The sequence below is a fragment of the Gorilla gorilla genome, chromosome 13 (genome assembly GCF_029281585.2).
Source record: "Gorilla gorilla gorilla isolate KB3781 chromosome 13, NHGRI_mGorGor1-v2.1_pri, whole genome shotgun sequence".
NCBI lineage: Eukaryota > Metazoa > Chordata > Mammalia > Primates > Hominidae > Gorilla > Gorilla gorilla.
The window spans coordinates 64235742-64254103 of record NC_073237.2 but is presented as its reverse complement, the minus strand read 5'-3'; the positions used below and the strand labels follow the sequence as shown (position 1 = coordinate 64254103).

General features: G+C 43.1%; 1 protein-coding gene across 3 annotated transcripts in view; it reads left to right on the top strand.

The window, feature by feature from the left end:
* The window catches only part of DOCK8 (dedicator of cytokinesis 8), a 249124-nt gene that overhangs the window by 175911 nt on the left and 54851 nt on the right, over positions 1–18362 (top strand). For all 3 annotated transcript variants that reach the window (XM_055350708.2, XM_019033579.4, XM_019033581.4), the window contains 4 exons: positions 4877–5026; positions 7234–7347; positions 12919–13074; positions 14929–15068. In XM_055350708.2, the coding sequence (XP_055206683.2) occupies positions 4877–5026; positions 7234–7347; positions 12919–13074; positions 14929–15068 (560 nt within the window). The remainder of the gene's footprint in view (positions 1–4876; positions 5027–7233; positions 7348–12918; positions 13075–14928; positions 15069–18362) is intronic.

Here is an 18362-nt window from a genome sequence, read left to right as displayed (position 1 = left end):
CTAGCACTTTGGGAGGCTGAGGCAGGCAGGTCACTTGAAGTCAAGAGTTCGAGACCAGCCTGGCCAACGTGACAAAACCCATCCCTACTAAAAATACAAAAATTAGCCGGGTGTGGTGGCGGGTGCCTGTAATCCCATCTGCTCAGGAGGCTGAGGCAGGAGAATTGCTTGAACCTGGGAGGCAGAGGCAGCAGTGAGCTGAGATTGCGCCATTGCACTCCAGCCTGGGCAAAAAGAGCAAAACTCCATCTAAAAAAGAAAAAAAAGAGAGAGGGACTGAAGAGATGGGAGGGTTTCCACCTAAGCTCTAGTTTTTATATGTAAGTTGAAGCCCAAGAGAAAGGGAGAAATGCTGAACAATAGGACACAGAGAACAAAGGGCAAAGGAAACAAATGAAACATCCACTGGGGAGGAAATAGGAAGCAATGTGGAATAGAGTTCAGAAGAAGTCAGGTTCATGCCACAGAAACACACCCAGGATTCAAATCCCATGAAGTTTTGCAAAGTCCCAACCTCTGTTTTGAGAAGGGTCCCAAAGCATGGTCCCAAATCCTTGCCACAGAACCACCTGGAGGTGCTTAGTAAAAATAAAGCAGAGAATCTTTCTCAAAGCACTAAAATTAGGAGGCTGGAGGCCAGCATTGTGCATTTACCTGTCTTCTCAGGTGACTTCTAAGCCTGTTAATGAGCCACTGGTCTACACCACCTCTGTTCTGTGAATCCTATACAGAGCTGCAGGTCTTTTGGAATTTGTACTCAGACAACACCAGAATTTTTTTTCATTCCAAAAGCCAAGCTAATTAAGGTGGTGGCTGCAGCTCACAGGTCTTGGGGCAAGAGCATTAACAATGAGACATGAGCTCCATGCTCTGGCAGGAAATGGACTGGGCCATAAAACCCGTTCCCCTCTTGTTTCTTGAGGCATGAGAAGTATCAAAACCATCACCCCATGCCCTTTATATCCTGCTTCTATTTACGTATCCCACCCACCATCATGTCTCTCCATAAAGAAGATTCACTCAGCCTAGCTCTGCAAAAATGAAAAAATTACCTGGGTGTGGTAACATGTGCTTGTAGTCTCAGTTACTCAGCAGGCTGAGGCAAGAGCGTCACTGGAGCCTAGGAGTTCAAGGCTGCAGTGAGCCTTGATCATGCCATTGTACTCCAGCCTGGGCAACAGATTGAGACCCTGTCTCAAAAAAAAAAAAAAAAGAAGAAGAAGATTCACTTGAGTCATAATCCAGCTATGGATAATTCATACAAATAATTCATTCCCAATGCGGAATTCAGCGTTGCTTATTCTGAGTGGTTCCATGTGGCATCTTAGAGCTCTCTTTCCAAAGGAAGTTTGCATTCTCTGCAGGTGTAATGATGTCTCTGTTCTTCATAGAATCCCAATAATAGTTGGCATACCAATAGTTGGCATGCCAATGGCATACCAATGGGAGAAAGAATAATCACATCAAAACTGTACTGAGCATCTTACTATATATGTGCCAGGCAGTGTTTTAAGCATTTTAAAGCATCATCTAATGTAATCATTATGCAATCTTGAGGCAGGAGGAGCTTTTATTATCCCAAATTTACAGATGGAGTTGGAGGAAGGGTGGTGGCCATAAAGACAGTCTACAAGTCAGCCAAATGCTTCAGCAGTACCACTTCACTGCCCCTAACTGCTTTTGGCCTTGCACATTTATTTACTAGGGCTTCGTTGGCCCAGGAGAGAAAGCATAAGCTAAAGCACATGGCCCATCTTACCTCTAGGAAGTCCCTTATGGTAAACAGATGAAGTTTTTTGGGAAGAAAGCCCCTGCTGATCTAAGCATATTGCAGGGGTTTGTCAACATGCAGATCACCCAAGACACCAGTTGTACCAGCAGCCTAAAACCTAAGTCTGTCAGGTTCTGGCAGGACAGAGTTTCCGTTGCCCAAAAGGGTTAACTGAAAAGCATTGATCAAAAGGACTCTGCTCAGCATGTATGGGAGGTTCAGGGGCCAATGAGGATTGGTGAGAGCCCCCAGGGTACAGCAGCTGGCAGAAGCCTTTCTCTATGCTAGCTCTAAAGAATCAAGAGTATAGCAGAGTAACTGGGGCCTAGAAAAATCTGGAGGCAGATGAGACAATCTTAGAAAAGGAGCCTGGGGCCTTAGAAAAATGTTGCCACTACCAGGACCTCACTGCAGCAGGGATGAGGGCAGTGGAAGTGAGTAACTACCTGGGCCTCTCTGTTCTCCCACCTAATGATCCCCTTGTTTGTGCTCCTGTTGGCCAACTCCAACTGGAAGCCAAAGGTTAAGGGGGCCTGAGTGATGTGGTCCCTCGAGACCCCCTTCCCAGCATTCAGAGACAGACAGAGAAGGACGAGAAATCCATCAGGGAGCTGGGGTAGAGGCAAATGGAAACTATCATCCCCCAGGCAGAACTTTGCAAGGAAATTGATCTCAGACTCAGACAAGGTGCCCAATTCTTCATACATTGTTTATGCATTTGCCTGACCAATGCCCAGGAAGTTATTTGAAAACCAAAACAGTTTTGTTTTGTTTTTTTCCAAGAAGCTTGAGAAAGACAACAGCTTCCTTGGCTTTAGCCAACAACCTGGGCAATTTAACACCCTCTAGTTGTGTCAATGCCCAAGCGCTAATGAACAACCACTTTGGCATTAGAGCTGTTAAACACAATGCTTGGGCGACTTTCACACTTGCTAATGAATAAAATCCCTGTGCTTCTAGAAACTGCTGAGCCAGACCTTGGAGAAATAGAGATAAATGGGTGACCTAGTTTACTCACTCAGGACATGAAGTTCCACATTAAGGGGTTCTTTAGAGGTACCCTTACTTTAAATGGGCCACAAAGGCCCATATAGGGTGAAAGATTTCTGTGCCTCGCCCCACTCAACAGGGCCAGGCCTCCACTAGTGTTTCTACTGGATGTTCTTCTCTGGAGATCTGGAGGACACAGTAGCTGGCAAGCTGCTGACAGTCTGGAAAGAGGCCATTGGTTGGAAGTATGGTATTGTGAGAATTATTTATTTGGTTGTAGGATGGCCAAACTCAGCAGACAGGAGCCAAATACAGCAGTGAGTTCTGAAAGCCTTAGTGCTGGGATGGTTAGCCTGCCCAGAATCAGGATTGGCATTGCCCAAAACAAAGAGGCCTTATCTTCTTAAGTCCTTTGTTAGGAGCATAGTGAGAGAGAGGCTTTTTTTGGACAAAAATGGGTCCAGTTCCCACCCTTCATTCGGGTCTTCTCACCAGGTGCATGCGGCCCTGTGGGATATGAAGCCATCTCTGTGTCCCAAACCAAAGAGGATGCCGCCATGAGGAGAAACCATGGTTTCTATACTGAGCTTTAGCATTTGATGTCCTTAGGTCTTCCCTGAGCTGGCCATGGCATTATCTGAAAACATGAAACACATAAAGCCTGTGTCTCTGGTTTTTTCTTATTTTGCCTTCCCTTTGTTTTTTCTATTTGTTTCCATGCTAACAAAAATTGCCAGTGCTGCATGCATCCTTAGAAACTGAATTCTGCTGTTAGTGCATTAACGTTCTCTCATGTAGCTCCTGGGAGTGGAAGTCCCCTCTTCTTCCAGTCTCAACACAGAGGGCAAATGTGGGTGGTTCGACTTCCAGTGCCATTATTATTAGTAGTAGTAGTAGTATTGCAGTGGCTGTCGGACTAATCTAGGCGCATACATGAAAATGATTTCAGAGTGTAGGGACCCAACCACAAGACCTCCTAGTCTTCGCCATGTTCCTAATAGTGTAAGCAACTTCCAACAAGGATAAGACTCACCCTCAGATGGTGTCAAGGGGGCCCATATTGACCTGTGAATCTCCTGGCCCCAAGAAGATGTCCAAAAAATAAGCATGATCTTGATTTAAAATTGTGGTAGGCATTGAGATAGTATTATTCTAGTCATAATGCAGACAGTCACCAATTGACACAAGGATATCTATATATAGATACGATATGTATATGTATGTATATCCATATAGATATATCTGTATATAAATATCTTTGTGTCAGTTGATGAATTGTTTGCATTATATATGTAACCACAGTATACACCAATTTGTGTCAATTGGTGACTTGTATTGACACAAAGATATCTATATAGAGATACTAGATATAGATAGATAATCTGTATATATATATATTTTTGTGCCATTTGGTGACTGTCTGCATTATGTAACTAAAAATTAGACTTATGGAACTCAAAATTTCCCCTAGAGGTAATGTTTCCCCTGGAGGCAATGTTCTAAATAGTGGTTCTGTTTCCAGCTGGCCAACATTTCCTGCTCAATATATAATATAGCTAAAATTTACAGGAGCAGAAGATAACTGCTGGAAACTATAGAACTGTTTCTGGAAAAACTGTGCTCCCTCAAGAAACACTGAAACTCAAGATAGGAGGAACATTTCTCCCATGTTCTCCTTACTGTAGTTTCAGGAACAGAAAAGGCTTTAGTTCGCATCAACAACCTTGTGATAAACTGTTCCTTTCTAAGTCATGTGTTCTGTCCTATGATAGAGGACACCTAGCTGGTTACAGGAGCCCAGCTCAGGTCTGCCTTCCAGGATGTAGGCAATTGAGAACACTGTAGCTAAAGAATTAAGCTCCTGGCTTTGTCAGCAGCAAGAAGGGAGCCTCTGACTTGGGGTCAAAAAGAGGACACCCTTCCCACCTCCCGCCACCATGGTAACCATTGGTGTGTCTGCAGCATTTTAGTCCAGAGCTTGCTCGAGCACCACCAGCACAGATAAAGTGTCAGAAAATCCATTGTTAGCATTTCTGTGAGTCTTTCCCCCTTTTCTGCATTGTACAAGCAGGTCACCAATCTCCATGTTGACATTTCCCCCATCCCCCTCCGTAGGTGAAAAGCATGGCCCAGCATGTACATAACATGGACAAACGGGACAGTTTTCGGAGGACTCGTTTTTCTGACCGTTTCACGGATGACATAACTACTATTGTTAATGTGGTCACCTCGGAAATTGCAGCCCTTTTAGTAAAACCACAGAAGGTAACTGTATTTTACTCTTTATTTTCTAAATTGTTTACCTGGAACATATATTACTTTCATAATCAGAGAAAAATAAGCATCATTTTAAAACAATAATTAAAATATAACTGTAATGACAGTTAAACGCAGTATGTTATACTGGACTGGACCCTGATGTGGGGCTGGAAAATCATTATAAAGAAATTACACACATGAGGCCAGGGGTTCGAGACCTGCCTGGCCAACATGGTGACATGGTGAGACCCTGTCTCTACTAAAAATACAAAAATTAGCTGAGCATGGTTGTGCATATCTGTAATCCCAGCAACTGGGAGGCAGAAGCAAGAGAACTGCTTGAACCCGGGAGACAGAGGTTGCAGTGAGCCGAGATGGTGCCACAGCACTCCAGCCTGGGTGACAGAATGAGACTCTGTCTCAAAAAAAAAAAAAAGAAATTGCAATATGGACTGTGGTTTAAATTATCATATCAGGCTGGGTGCAGTGGCTCACACCTGTAATCCCAGCACTTTGGGAGGCAAGGGTGGTCAGATCACTTGAGGTCAGGCATTCGAGACCAGCCTGGCCAACATGTTGAAACCCCGTCTCTACTAAAAATACAGAAAATTAGCCGGGAATAGTGGCACGTACCTGTAATCCCAGCTTCTCGGGAGGCTGAGGTGGAAGAATCGCTTGAGCCCAGGAGGCGGAGGTTGCAGTCAGCCAAGATGGTGCCACAGCACTCCAGCCTGGGTGACAGAGTGAGACTCCATCTAAAAGAAAAATGTAGATATGAAAGATAATATTTTTGCTCTTAGGAAATACACCTTGAAGTGTTATGGGGTAAATGGGCATGATATTTGCAATCCATTCTCAAATGGTCCAGAAAAAAATGTTTTAATGTTCGTAGAATGATAAAACAAATGTAGCAAAATGTCAAGTATTGATAAGCTTCGTTAAAGGGTATACAGTAGTTCTTTGTACTGTTCTTGCACCTTTTCTGTAAGTTTGAAATTGTTTCAAAATAAAAGCTAAAACATATATAAAATGAAATAAATCAAATGTTTAAAAGGCAGCTACAAAAATCTTAGGAAGCAATGTTTATTGTTAATAGCTTTGTCATTATTGAGAATTTGCATAGTACCAAGTGCTCAGGAGATTTTCATTTGGTTATTCCTCATGGCAAACTTTGTTGGAACAGCAATGGTACCTCCACATTGGCAGGTGTGAGAATAAGGCACAATGAGGTTGATAAATTTTCCAAAAGTCACACACAGCCAGCAGTAAAGCCAAGACTGGAGATTTTAAACCCGGATACTGAGTCATGTAAGGCACCAGGAGGAGTGGCCACGTGGAGAATGCGGAGAGTTCGAGGACCTCTCAGCGGCACTGTGGCAACCTCTTTATCAGGTCCCCATCCATCCCAGTGACTTGACTGGTCAGCATGGCCTGAATTTGCAAATTGCATATTAACAAAAGCAAAATAGTTTCAAACCATATTTTTAATAGTGTCAAAGGAAATTGATTTGTCATTCTGAGAATAAAGGACATAAACATGAAAAACTGAATCCCAGATTGCTCTGAAGCACTGTAAAATCCCTCATAAACAGGAGCACTGAGAAATAATACAAATTAAAAATTTTAAAAATAGACGTAGCTTATTAATTGGGATTCATGGAGGAATTTACCCTACGGAGTGAATACACCCTGCTGAGTATGACTCTGACCTCTCTTAGGCTGGAAATGCTGCCTAATTGGGGAATAAATTTCTTAGGTAAAAACTAATTCTTTTATCCTGATTGGATTTTCTGTAATAATCCTTAAAAATTAAGAAACTGTCTCATTGAAAACAGTAAGTATTTTTCAAGTCAGTTTGCCAAAAAAAAGAAAATAGTTACAAAAAAAATAGTTACAGGATATAAAAAAAAAAAATAGGATCCAACATAGTATACAGAGAACGAGCTTAATTATACACATATAAATATGCATGTAGAAAAAAAAGTGACTGGAAGGAAATGCACCTAAATATTAGGAGTACATGAATAATTACTTGATTCAACCTCACAGTCATGGCTTTAGTTAAAGGAGACTCAACTACTTTGCCCAGTGTCACCCAGAAGGACAGTGGCTGAAATAATAGGACCTGTCTCTCCTAATTTTCCCACCAGTGACCTGGAAGTTCAAATCCAGAGTGTACCACAAAATGATTTCGGTGTTTGTTTGTTTTTAAGGAAAATGAACAGGCGGAAAAGATGAACATCAGCCTGGCTTTCTTCTTGTATGACCTTCTCTCCCTCATGGATCGGGGCTTTGTGTTTAACCTCATCAGACATTATTGCAACCAGGTGAGTGTCCCCCCCACCCCCCACCCCCAAGCGAGCCATTTTGCTCCTTCTCATATAATGTGATGTTTGTTGCCATGGTACGCTGTCTTATTCATTACTGAGTTGGCGTGAATCCTACACATCCTGTGTTTTGCAGCACGTCCCTCATGTCTGTGCCATGGACATTCCTCAGACATGCTGGTTTACCTTGATTCCTGGAGCATTTACTGACAGTGTAGAAGGGTCAACAGATTCATCTGTGGGAATTAAAATGTGTGATATGATATGAATCTTCAATTTGACATTCAACAGAAAATTAACATGGCTATACAGTACTTTCAGTCTTTGACGAGTCCTTGCGCTCCCAGTCTGAGGTCTCTTTTCACATATTAGGGTAACTAATTAAATTGCTGTTGTGATGCTCCGACTTGAAAGAACGCTTTTAAAGTGTTCTTAAATAAAATCATTCAAAGAGATTTAATTTCACTGAGCACATAGCAAATATTTCATAAACCAAGTGCATCTATCAGTGCCATCCCCCCAAATTTTTAAATGGAATTATTCATGTGCTGTCTCCCTGAAACTACCCTAACAATAGTAATATAAATAGCAGTTATTGTTGCTGCGCCTCTCCTTCCATATCCCTAATCTAGCCACTAGTACCATCATTACTGCTACTACTACCACCAGCCACCACCATTCTCATTACTCCCAAGCCCACTATCACCACCTTCTCCATGATCACCACCTCCCACCACCTCCACCATCACCACCACCTCCACCATCACCACCACCTCCACCATCACCATCACCGCCACCATCACCACCACCTCCACCATCACCACCACCTCCACCATCACCACCACTACCACCATCACCATCACCATCACCATCACCACCGCCACCATCACCACCACCTCCACCACCACCACCACCTCCACCATCACCACCACCTCCACCACCACCAGCATCTTCACCGTCACCACCACCTCCACCATCACCACCACCTCCACCACCACCACCACCTCCACCATCACCACCACCTCCACCACCACCACCACCTCCACCGTCCCCACCTCCTCCAGCACCACCACCATCTTCACCATCACCACCACCTCCACCATCACCACCACCTCCACCACCACCACCTCCTCCACCACCACCACCTCCTCCACCACCACCACTACCTCCCCCACTATCACCATCTTCTCCACCATCACCACCTCCCACCACCTCCACCATCACCACCACCTCCACCATCACCATCACCTCCACCACCACCACCTCCTCCACCATCACCACCAGCTCCACCATCACCACCACCTCCACCACTACCAGCTCCACCATCACCACCTCCTTCACCATCACCACCACCACCTCCTCCACCACCACCACCACCTCCACCACCACCACCTCCTCCACCACCACCACCACCTCCACCACCACCACCTCCTCCACTACCACCACCATCTTCACCATCACCACCACCTCCACCATCACCACCTCCTTCACCACCACCACCATCTTCACCATCACCACCACCTCCACCACCACCACCACCATCTTCACCATCACCACCACCTCCACCACCACCACCACTTCCACCATCACCACCTCCTTCACCATCACCATCACCACCACCTCCACCACCACCACCTCCACCACCACCGTCACCACCTTCTCCACCACCACCATCTTCTCCACCATCACCACCATCGCCCTGCCCACCTCTAGCAATATTATCACCTTTCCTATCACCTCCAATATCACTACCTCCTCCACCATCACCACCATTAGCTCCACCATGACCACCTCCTTCACCTCCACCATCACTTCTTCCACCATCACCATTGTCACCATCATCACCACTACCCACCTCCACCACCATCACCACCTCTCCCATCACCACCACGTTCTCTGTGGTTAGTCACTTAGTGACTTTAGATAAGTTTTTCCAATTTTATGGGTCTTAATTTTCTCAGTTTTAAAATAAGAAGGGGAGGTTTGAGAGATTTGAGGGCTGATCAAGGAAAAGGATAGAACCATAAAAAGCAGTGACATACAAGCTTCATTGAGCAGCACTTGGACAGGGTTACATAAGAGCGGAAGCCCTTCCCAGCATGAGAACAGCCATAGGCCTGCAGTGAGGAGGGGACCATCCAGAGGAGCAGGGGAACTCCTAGGGGAGAGGAGGATTAGGGCAGAAGCTTATAGATCTGGGTGAGGCTGCTCCACAGCACAGTAGGGAGTCTCTGGGTCAGAGAGCTCCAAGGGCTGTAGCAGCTTAGGGCCCTGTATCTGCAAGGCTCTATCTTATCATTAGGAAACAGCTGTCCATCGAGATTTTATGGGGTCTGCAAAGAAGGCAGGCACTAAATGGATGAAAATCTGCTTATTTGAGCTATTTTTGTTAATGACTGGGCATGGTAAAATTTGAGTTAGGTATGAGCCAAGGGATCAGCACCAGTCTACAGTGAAGAAATAAACAACTGAGGGGCCAATACACAGAAACAATCTTTGACTTATTTACATAACACCTCTCCTCCAAAAAAAGAAAAAGACATGACTTTTCTAAAGGAAGTCCTGTCTACAGCCATACCACCCTGAACACACGCAGTCTCATCTAAGGGAAGTCCTGATAAGGAAGCAGAATAATAAAAAAGAATCCTAAGGAAACATCAGAAGTCCCCAAGCATCCCCATCCCATGCACCCTGACCCCTGCCCTGCAGCGGATCTTCTGTCCCAGGACCTACCAGAATAGAATGGCAGAGGGACACTTCACTCCTCCTTGCCCTCCTTCTTCAGTATTTAGGATTCCAGGTTAGTCTGTTTTCAAAACTTTAAGTTGAGTGTATGAAAGATACCCTAGATCACCACTGCAGACCCAGGCTTAGCTACTCACATGCAGGCTATCTTCATTCCCAACAGGGAAATAAGGCAACCCAAGGTAGATGTCTGCCTTCCCTGCAAAACTCATGTTTTTATTTTCTCTTTCTCTTTCCTTTCTTTTCTCTTGCTCACTATCTTTCTCCTTAAATTCTTTCCTTTCTTTTAGTTACCATTTCTTTTTTTCTTTCTCTCCTTGACTCAAATGCCAAAGATCCCTAGACCAGGAGTCAAGAAGCCTGCATGCTGATTCCTGGGACACCATTAATTACTTCTGTGATTGGGAGCATCAGCCTTTGAGGCATTCATTTCCTCATCTGCAAAAAAACTAGGCTGGATTAGATTTATCCACTGATTCTGTGGTCTGTGTCTGCTGGTGACATCCACAGATGTTACTTAGCACCATTAGTGGCACTCAGGCCTCAAAAGGTCACTGACCTCCATTCATGGTGATTTAATTCATTGATCCCAGCTCTCTAGATACAGGATGAACTTCATACCTTAAGCAAGTTGTATTCTTACAAAGTCGTCTGACTTTATCATTTTGCATAACCTATTATGTTTTCTGCCATCTAAAGATTTTGTGGCAATGGATATAATCTTAGTCTTTTTTAATAGTCACTAAAAATAGACAAATCCATTTCCTCAATTACTGTCTGTCACTTACAATGTGCCACTAAGCAAACACCCATCCCTTGGGTAGGGGCATTGTGGGTCTTGACCTTTGGGGAGGATGTTTTTGGAATGCGCCTTACTCCTCTTTTCAAAACATCACTCAAATTATTTTTGAAATGTCTATTTTTTTTCTTTTGAGATGGAGTCTTACTCTGTTGCCCAGGCCACAGTGCAGTGGCACAAGTTTGGCTCACTGCAAACTCCGCCTCACAGGTTCAAGCGATTCTCCTTCCTCACCCTCCTGAGTAGCTGGGATTACAGGTGTGTGGCACCACTCCCCGCTAATTTTTGCATTTTTAGTAGAGACAGGGTTTCACCATGTTGGCCAGACTGGTCTTGAACTCTGGCCTCAAGTGATCTGCCTGCCTCTGCCTCCCGAAGTGCTGGGATTACAGGTGTGAGCCACCACACCCAGCCTGAAATGTCTGTCTTGAATGATGTCTTAAGGGACCTATGAAAGATACCCATAGTGGGGCCTTCTTTTAAGTGCCAGTGTGTTGTGGGTTCAAGTTCTGATAGCCGGCTTGACCCGACACCTGTTAATGAGTAACCTAAGTGACAGGCACATGACCAAGTTCTAATCCCTTCAATGTGCTGGTGGCTCCACTGGTCCAAAGTCAGCCAGGAGTGCACATCAAAAGGTTATGGGATCTGGTAACTGTGCTTACATAGAAGTCATATGTTTTGGTTTTAAAATAATATATAATGGCATTTACTTATTTTAAGTGGATGTCTAACTATGAATTCCATAGGCAATATGTCCCACAACACATTGGCATCTTGTAAAATGGCTGAAAATATGTGTTCATTTAAATTATATTGTTTAGTCTGTAATCCCAGCACTTTGGAAGGCCAAGGCAGGAGGATCACCTGAGGCCAGGAGTTCGAGACCAGCTTGGCCAATATGGTTAAACCCCATCTCTAATAAAAATACAAAAAATTAGCTGGGCATGTTGATGCGCACCTGTAATCCCAGCTACTCGGGAGGCTGAGGCAAGAGAATCGCTTGAACCTGGGAGATGGAGGTTGCAGTGAGCCGAGATCATGTCACTGCAGTCCAGTTCAACAGAGCAAGACTCTGTATCTCTCTCTCTCTCTCTCTCTCTCTCTCTCTATATATATATAGTTTAAAAAACAAACTACTCTTGAAGTGAGTGAAGAGGAGGCATGTCCATCACAAGGATGATGCTTCATATTTCTGTGCTGGAGTGGGGGGTGATAATGATGAAATATTGAGGAGCTCAAGGTGCATCAGCGCCCCTTCCTTCCCCTACTTTGCCTTTAGAGGAGCTGCCTCTGAGTCTGGGTCTTTCAGTTGTTCAACTTGCCTGGGGGAAGCAAGGGGTCTCTTCCAGACAGTCATCTTTGTCTGCTTTTCATTGCTTGCTTCATGGTTTATTTTTTAAAGGAAGATTTTTCCTAAAAACTCTTCTAGCTTTCTTTCTCTTTCTTCTCCATTTCATCCTCTCTCACTCTGGGACAAGCTCCTTGAGTTTTTTGCAGGTACTATGTACTTTCCTAAACAGTTTGATGCCTTTCTCTAGGGAACTGGTTCTACAACTTTCCAATGGGGCCTTTAATTAGAAACTACGAGAGAACACTTGTAGCATAAAAGTCATCTAGTCATATTCTATTAGTTTCATACAGGCTCATATGAGGTCAACTCCTTTCATTTAGTTTCTCAAACATAGTAGAGTTTTTGTAAAATTAATTATGTTACAGTGAAGATGTACCTCAAGATTTTCAGCACAGGCTTCCCATGGTATTAAAGATTTAATAAAGTGGAGATCGGGATAAGAATCCTCATTCTGGACAGCTATTAGGCTAGAATCACTAAGGGGAACAGTAATGAATGAAAATTTATTAGACCTCTCTGTAATGCAGAATTTACCATCTGTTGCACTATCCCATTAGTTTTTATTAACTTGATTGCCTTAACCTGGAGAGAAAGGATATTTTTGTATCTGCCAACCTCACCTCCACTTACCTTGTAATAAATGTTTCATTCCTCTTTTCATTTTTCTTCCCAGCTGTCAGCCAAGCTCAGTAACCTTCCAACGCTCATTTCCATGAGGCTAGAGTTCCTGAGAATCCTCTGTAGCCATGAACATTACCTCAATCTGAACCTTTTTTTTATGAATGCTGATACTACTCCAACATCTCCTTGTCCTTCCATATCTTCCCAGGTAATAAAAGAATTATTTAACTAAAAGAATTATTCAAGCTATTTCATTTAACTAGCTCAGTTTAATCATGTATTTCCTATAAAGGTTAGTCTTATTAATTTGACGAAAAATCAAACTATTCAAACCAGATCAAGTATGCTACCCTGAAGTTACACCACTAGCTAAGAGTTAAAAATCTAAGTAATCGGTTTCTCCCCAGGCTCAAGGCTCCCTGATCAGGTTAAGTAAAGCAAAGAATCCAATAAGCCCTATGAAATTTAGAAACTCATAGAAAAGTCTCAAATCTTCCTTTGTCCGACATTAGCCAATTGTTATATTATGCAAATAGAGGATTCCAAAGTAAATAAGTTTTGGAAACCATATATTCCCCAGGTTTCTTTGCAATAGGCCCTCTAAGAGGCTTTAACTTGTTCATGTCAATAGCAAATGCACGAGAAGCAGAAGAGGAAATGGGAGGAGGTGTGCATGATAAGCAGTGATTCCCCAAATGATTTAACATGGAAACCCCACCCCACCTCATACATTTTTTGAAATGTTACTCTGGAATAACTTTAAGAACATGCTGTTTGATAGTCACATTCCATTTATAGGGAACACATCAGTAGCTCAGAGCATCAGGCAAAATTTCTCATTATTAGGTTATATTTCTGTTGCGTATTCCTTGATACTAGTACAAAAGTGAAGGCTTGTCTTAATAATTGAAAAAAAAATCTTAGCCATATATGCCATATGGCATGATCCAGATATTAGCTACATGACCATCTTACTGTGAACAGGGAAAGATCTGACTCACAAGCAGCAATTCAAAATGTATAAACTTTTTGCTCCATCCTGCCCAGCAGCTTAAGTCCTAAAACTTCCCTGGACTAAGCTTACCCTAGGTTCTTTCCCACATTCCCCTTCTGACTGCCCCAGGGAGTGGCCAAACCCAGGGGCCAGGCTCACAAAACCATGAAGGATTTCTAAAGACACTTTAGATGCTCTTAATGAAATATAAAGTGTGCTCCCAGGATACAAATACAGGACAGGAATTACTGAGGACCGGTAAATCTAATACTTCCCTCCCTGACATCACTTGTAGTTCCAGGCCAGCAAAAGTCTGACAATGTGCTTAAGCCAAATTCAGAAGTGTAGCTGAGGCCAGGCACGGTGGCTCACATTTGTAATCCCAGCGTCTTTGGAGGCCAAAGGGAGTGGATCACTTGAGGCCAGGAGTTACCAGCCTGACCAACATGATGAAAATTCATATCTACTAAAAATACAGAAATGCGTCAGGTGTGGTAGTGTGACTGTAATCTCAGCTACTTGGGACGCTGAGGCATGAGAATTGCTTGAACCCGGGAGAGGGAGGTTGCAGTGAGCTGAGACCATGCCACTGCACTCCAGCCTGGGTAACAGAATGAGACTCTGTCTTTAAAAAAAAAAAAAAAAATAGAAGGTACCTGAGTAAGCAGGGCCTTAAACAAAGGGGGCATTTGGTTACAGAGGAATTGCCTGTTCCCAGCCACAGGACTGGGTGAGGTTCTTATTTCTCTGTCCATATTTTATCCTAGGATTTTTATCTTCAGCTTTTGATTTCAGGTGGGGAAGGGAGTGTCATTCATTTTTCAACAGACCCGGGGTGCTTTATCTTCATCTTTCCCACTGGGCAGTCTTCTCTCTGTGGGTATGGGAAAGTGCAGTAACCACTCTGTGCCTCAGTTTCCTTATCTGCCTTATCTGGCACCAGCAGTACCTACCTCACTGGGGAGGGCTCACGAAGCCTGGCTGGGGCAAGGACTCAGTAAACACTAGCCATCGCTATTTTCATTCCAGTTCTTGTGGCTCATGAAATGGCTCCTTACGTTTCTGTAGAACTCAAGCTCCTGCTCCAGTTTCCAGGACCAGAAGATCGCCAGCATGTTCGATCTGACTTCCGAGTACCGCCAGCAGCACTTCCTCACCGGGCTCCTCTTCACAGAACTGGCTGCTGCCCTGGATGCCGAAGGGGAAGGGTATGTTTCTGGCATTTAAAATGGTAGATGAAGCCAAAAAAACAGATGTTCTTTCATAAAATTTGCAGTCTAGCTTCTCACACTTGGTAAAAAACTCTACTGGAGTCGACCAGTTCTGAGGAGTAGAAACATCTGTCTTGAGAAAATGGTACCCATAGGCACAAGGCACAAGAAAGGCCTTTCTTGTGTAGAAAGGCACAAGGGATGGGTAAGAACTACAAAATGACTTTTCTTGGTCAACTATTTCAGTGGAATTTACCAGTTCTGCTATAGCAGGTTTCCCAAGGATGCTTTGATTAGTGAACTCCCTAGGAACAAAGCCATTTTTAACAAAGGGGATAGCATGCAGAGGCAACCACAAGATGTCACTTGGTTCAAAGCTGATGAAGGAAATAATGGCTGCTGAGAAGGCAGCTGTCCCATGCCCAGATTAGGTTTCTTGCAGACCGTGCTTCTCAGGCCAAGAGACACCACACATCCAGGGCTTCTGAATCCTTTTACCTCTTATCTATCTGATTACTCAGGGACATGTGGCAGTATCTAGCCTAGAAGTCAACAGACAGAGAGAGAGGTAGACCACCCCCTTCTTTCCTTCTCTCCCTATGCTCCGTGAGCTCATGGAATCAGAAACCCACAGCGTATCTGATTGGACTGAGAAAGATAATGCCTTCTAAAATATTATTCATTCCATTCAACAATTATTGAATGCCTTCCATGGGACAGACACAGTTAGGTGTTAGAGTACATCAGAGATATATCAGTGCACAAAACAGACAAAATTCGCTGCCCCTCAAGAGCTCACCATCCAGGGACTCAGATTCAAAGATGATTAGGATTGCAAAGTAGTTGAGATTCAACACTTCTGGTGTTTAGATTAGGCATACAGAATTGCAGGAACTTGCCCACTATTCCATAACAGAGAACGAAATCTAAAGCCATAGTCTTCCCAGTCCCTTCCCAGGACCCACTCTCCTATACCAAACCATCTCCCTGCACAGGGAACCTGTTCCCATGACTCCTATGCTAAAGAAGTTTCCAGAATAATGTTTGCTAATTAATGGTAGCATTGCTGTATGTTATGGATGGATTTTTATCTAAATGGAATTTCTCAAGTTCTCTCAAAGTGCTTACAATTTAGTGAAGGAAACAGGAGGTTCCTGCATGAAACAAATACAGGAGCACATCGAGTTCGTGCAACTGCAACAGTCACATGCATCCCAAGCGATGTACCCATGCTGACACCGCTTAAGTGACTCTATGTCTGTGTCTCCGGGCAGGATAGTGTGGGGAATCTCATGCCTTTAGCTCTCAGTTCTGCCTCCTTCCAGATAACCTGGCCTGAGTATATCCTTTGAGAACTTCACTTTCCATGGCTTCAATTCTATCTTCTCTTCTCAACTCTAACTAAATTTCTCCCAATTATCTCTGTAGAATGTTCTACCCTACAACTAACTTAAATTTCCACAGCAACAAAAAGTGCACCAAACACTTATGCTAATAAATAAGATACTGAGAAGAAAGTTTGAACACAAAGAAAATTGCCTTCATGCACAAACATGTACATACGTTTTCTTAGTTGTCCTTTAATAGCAGTACTTGAAGTGATTTCTAGAAACATCTTTAGTATTTACAATAGCGTAGTTTCTATTTTCTGTTTTCATTCTAGCTGGAAACAGCCATGACATTCTGTTCTGGATTCCTTGTAAAATTGTTGCTGTTTTATTACTAGCAACAAGGTAGAGTATATTCAGAGATAATCATGTAATTATGTTTAATCAGGTAGATACATTCTGCAAACACACACACACACACACACACACACGCACACACGCACACACACACACACACACAGTACCCTTTCTCCCCCAAAAGAGTAATTAGCAGTGTAACTCCTTTGGCAACACAGTAATCCCTGATTGCTGGGTTGTCAGTTACTCTCCTGGAAAGTCATCAGATATACTGTCACAACTTCATCATGTAAGCTAAAACCTCAGAAAAATGTCATGCTTCAACAATACTTCCTATTGATCAGCACTTCTTTTTTTTTTTCTTTTGCTTCCAAGACAGTTGGTAGACTTGCCAACACCTGTACATCCATGGGGCAGGGGCCAGAAGGACGCATCTCAGTACCTGAACCCCTAGGGAGCTACAGCTCCAGTTTCCACTGGGTTTCCCTTGGATCTCTGACACCTGGGTATATCCACAAATGTCTATGCATCGTTAAATCCACAGTGTTTTTCAAGCATTTAGAAATTGTCTATCATCTTTGTGTTAAGCCAGCAAATTGCAATGCCTAATTCAAAACACAACCCATTGCCGGGACCGCAGACTAAGAACAAGAACAACTTTTGAAATGCAATTTACAATTATCTTACTTTAGCCACAGTGCAAGAGTCTGAGTCATTTAAAATTTTGGTTAATATTTTCTATATAACGTTGAATTCTGATGTAGCCTTATTTTGTTTGAAAGAAAAAAATGTATATATATATATATATTTAATCGGGATTTTTTTTTATTATTATCATACTTTAAGTTCTAGGGTACATGTGCACAACATGCAGGTTTGTTACATATGTATACATGCGCCATGTTGGTGTGCTGCACCCATTAACTCGTCATTTACATTAGGTATATCTCCTAATGCTATCCCTCCCCCCTCCCCCCACCCCACGACAGGCCCCGGTGTGTGATGTTCCCCACCCTGTGTCCAAGTGTTCTCATTGTTCAGTTCCCACCTATGAGTGAGAACATGCAGTGTTTGGTTTTTCGTCTTTGTGATAGTTTGCTGAGAATGATGGTTTTCAGCTTCATCCATGTCCCTACAAAGGACATGAACTCATCCTTTTTTATGGCTGCATAGTATTCCATGGTGTATATGTGCCACATTTTCTTAATCCAGTCTACCATTGATGGATATTTGGGTTGGTTCCAAGTCTTTGCTATTGTGAATAGTGCCGCAATAAAAGGATTATAAATCATGCTGCTATAAAGACATACGCACACGTATGTTTATTGCGGCAAAATGTATATTTTTAAAATTGAACATCTATGACTAGGTTCCAGATACTCCACTATATATTTTATTTACTTTTTATTATAGTATAATTTATATAAAGGACCTGAATCCTAAGTGTAAAGTGCAATTAATATTTCCTGTGAATATATTTAAGTAACCACCAGTCAGATAAAAAATATAATATTCCATTATCCTCTCTCAGTTACAGGCCCCCCTCAAGTAACCACTATTCTGACTCTTATTATTAGAAATTAATATTGCCTGTTATTGAATCTCA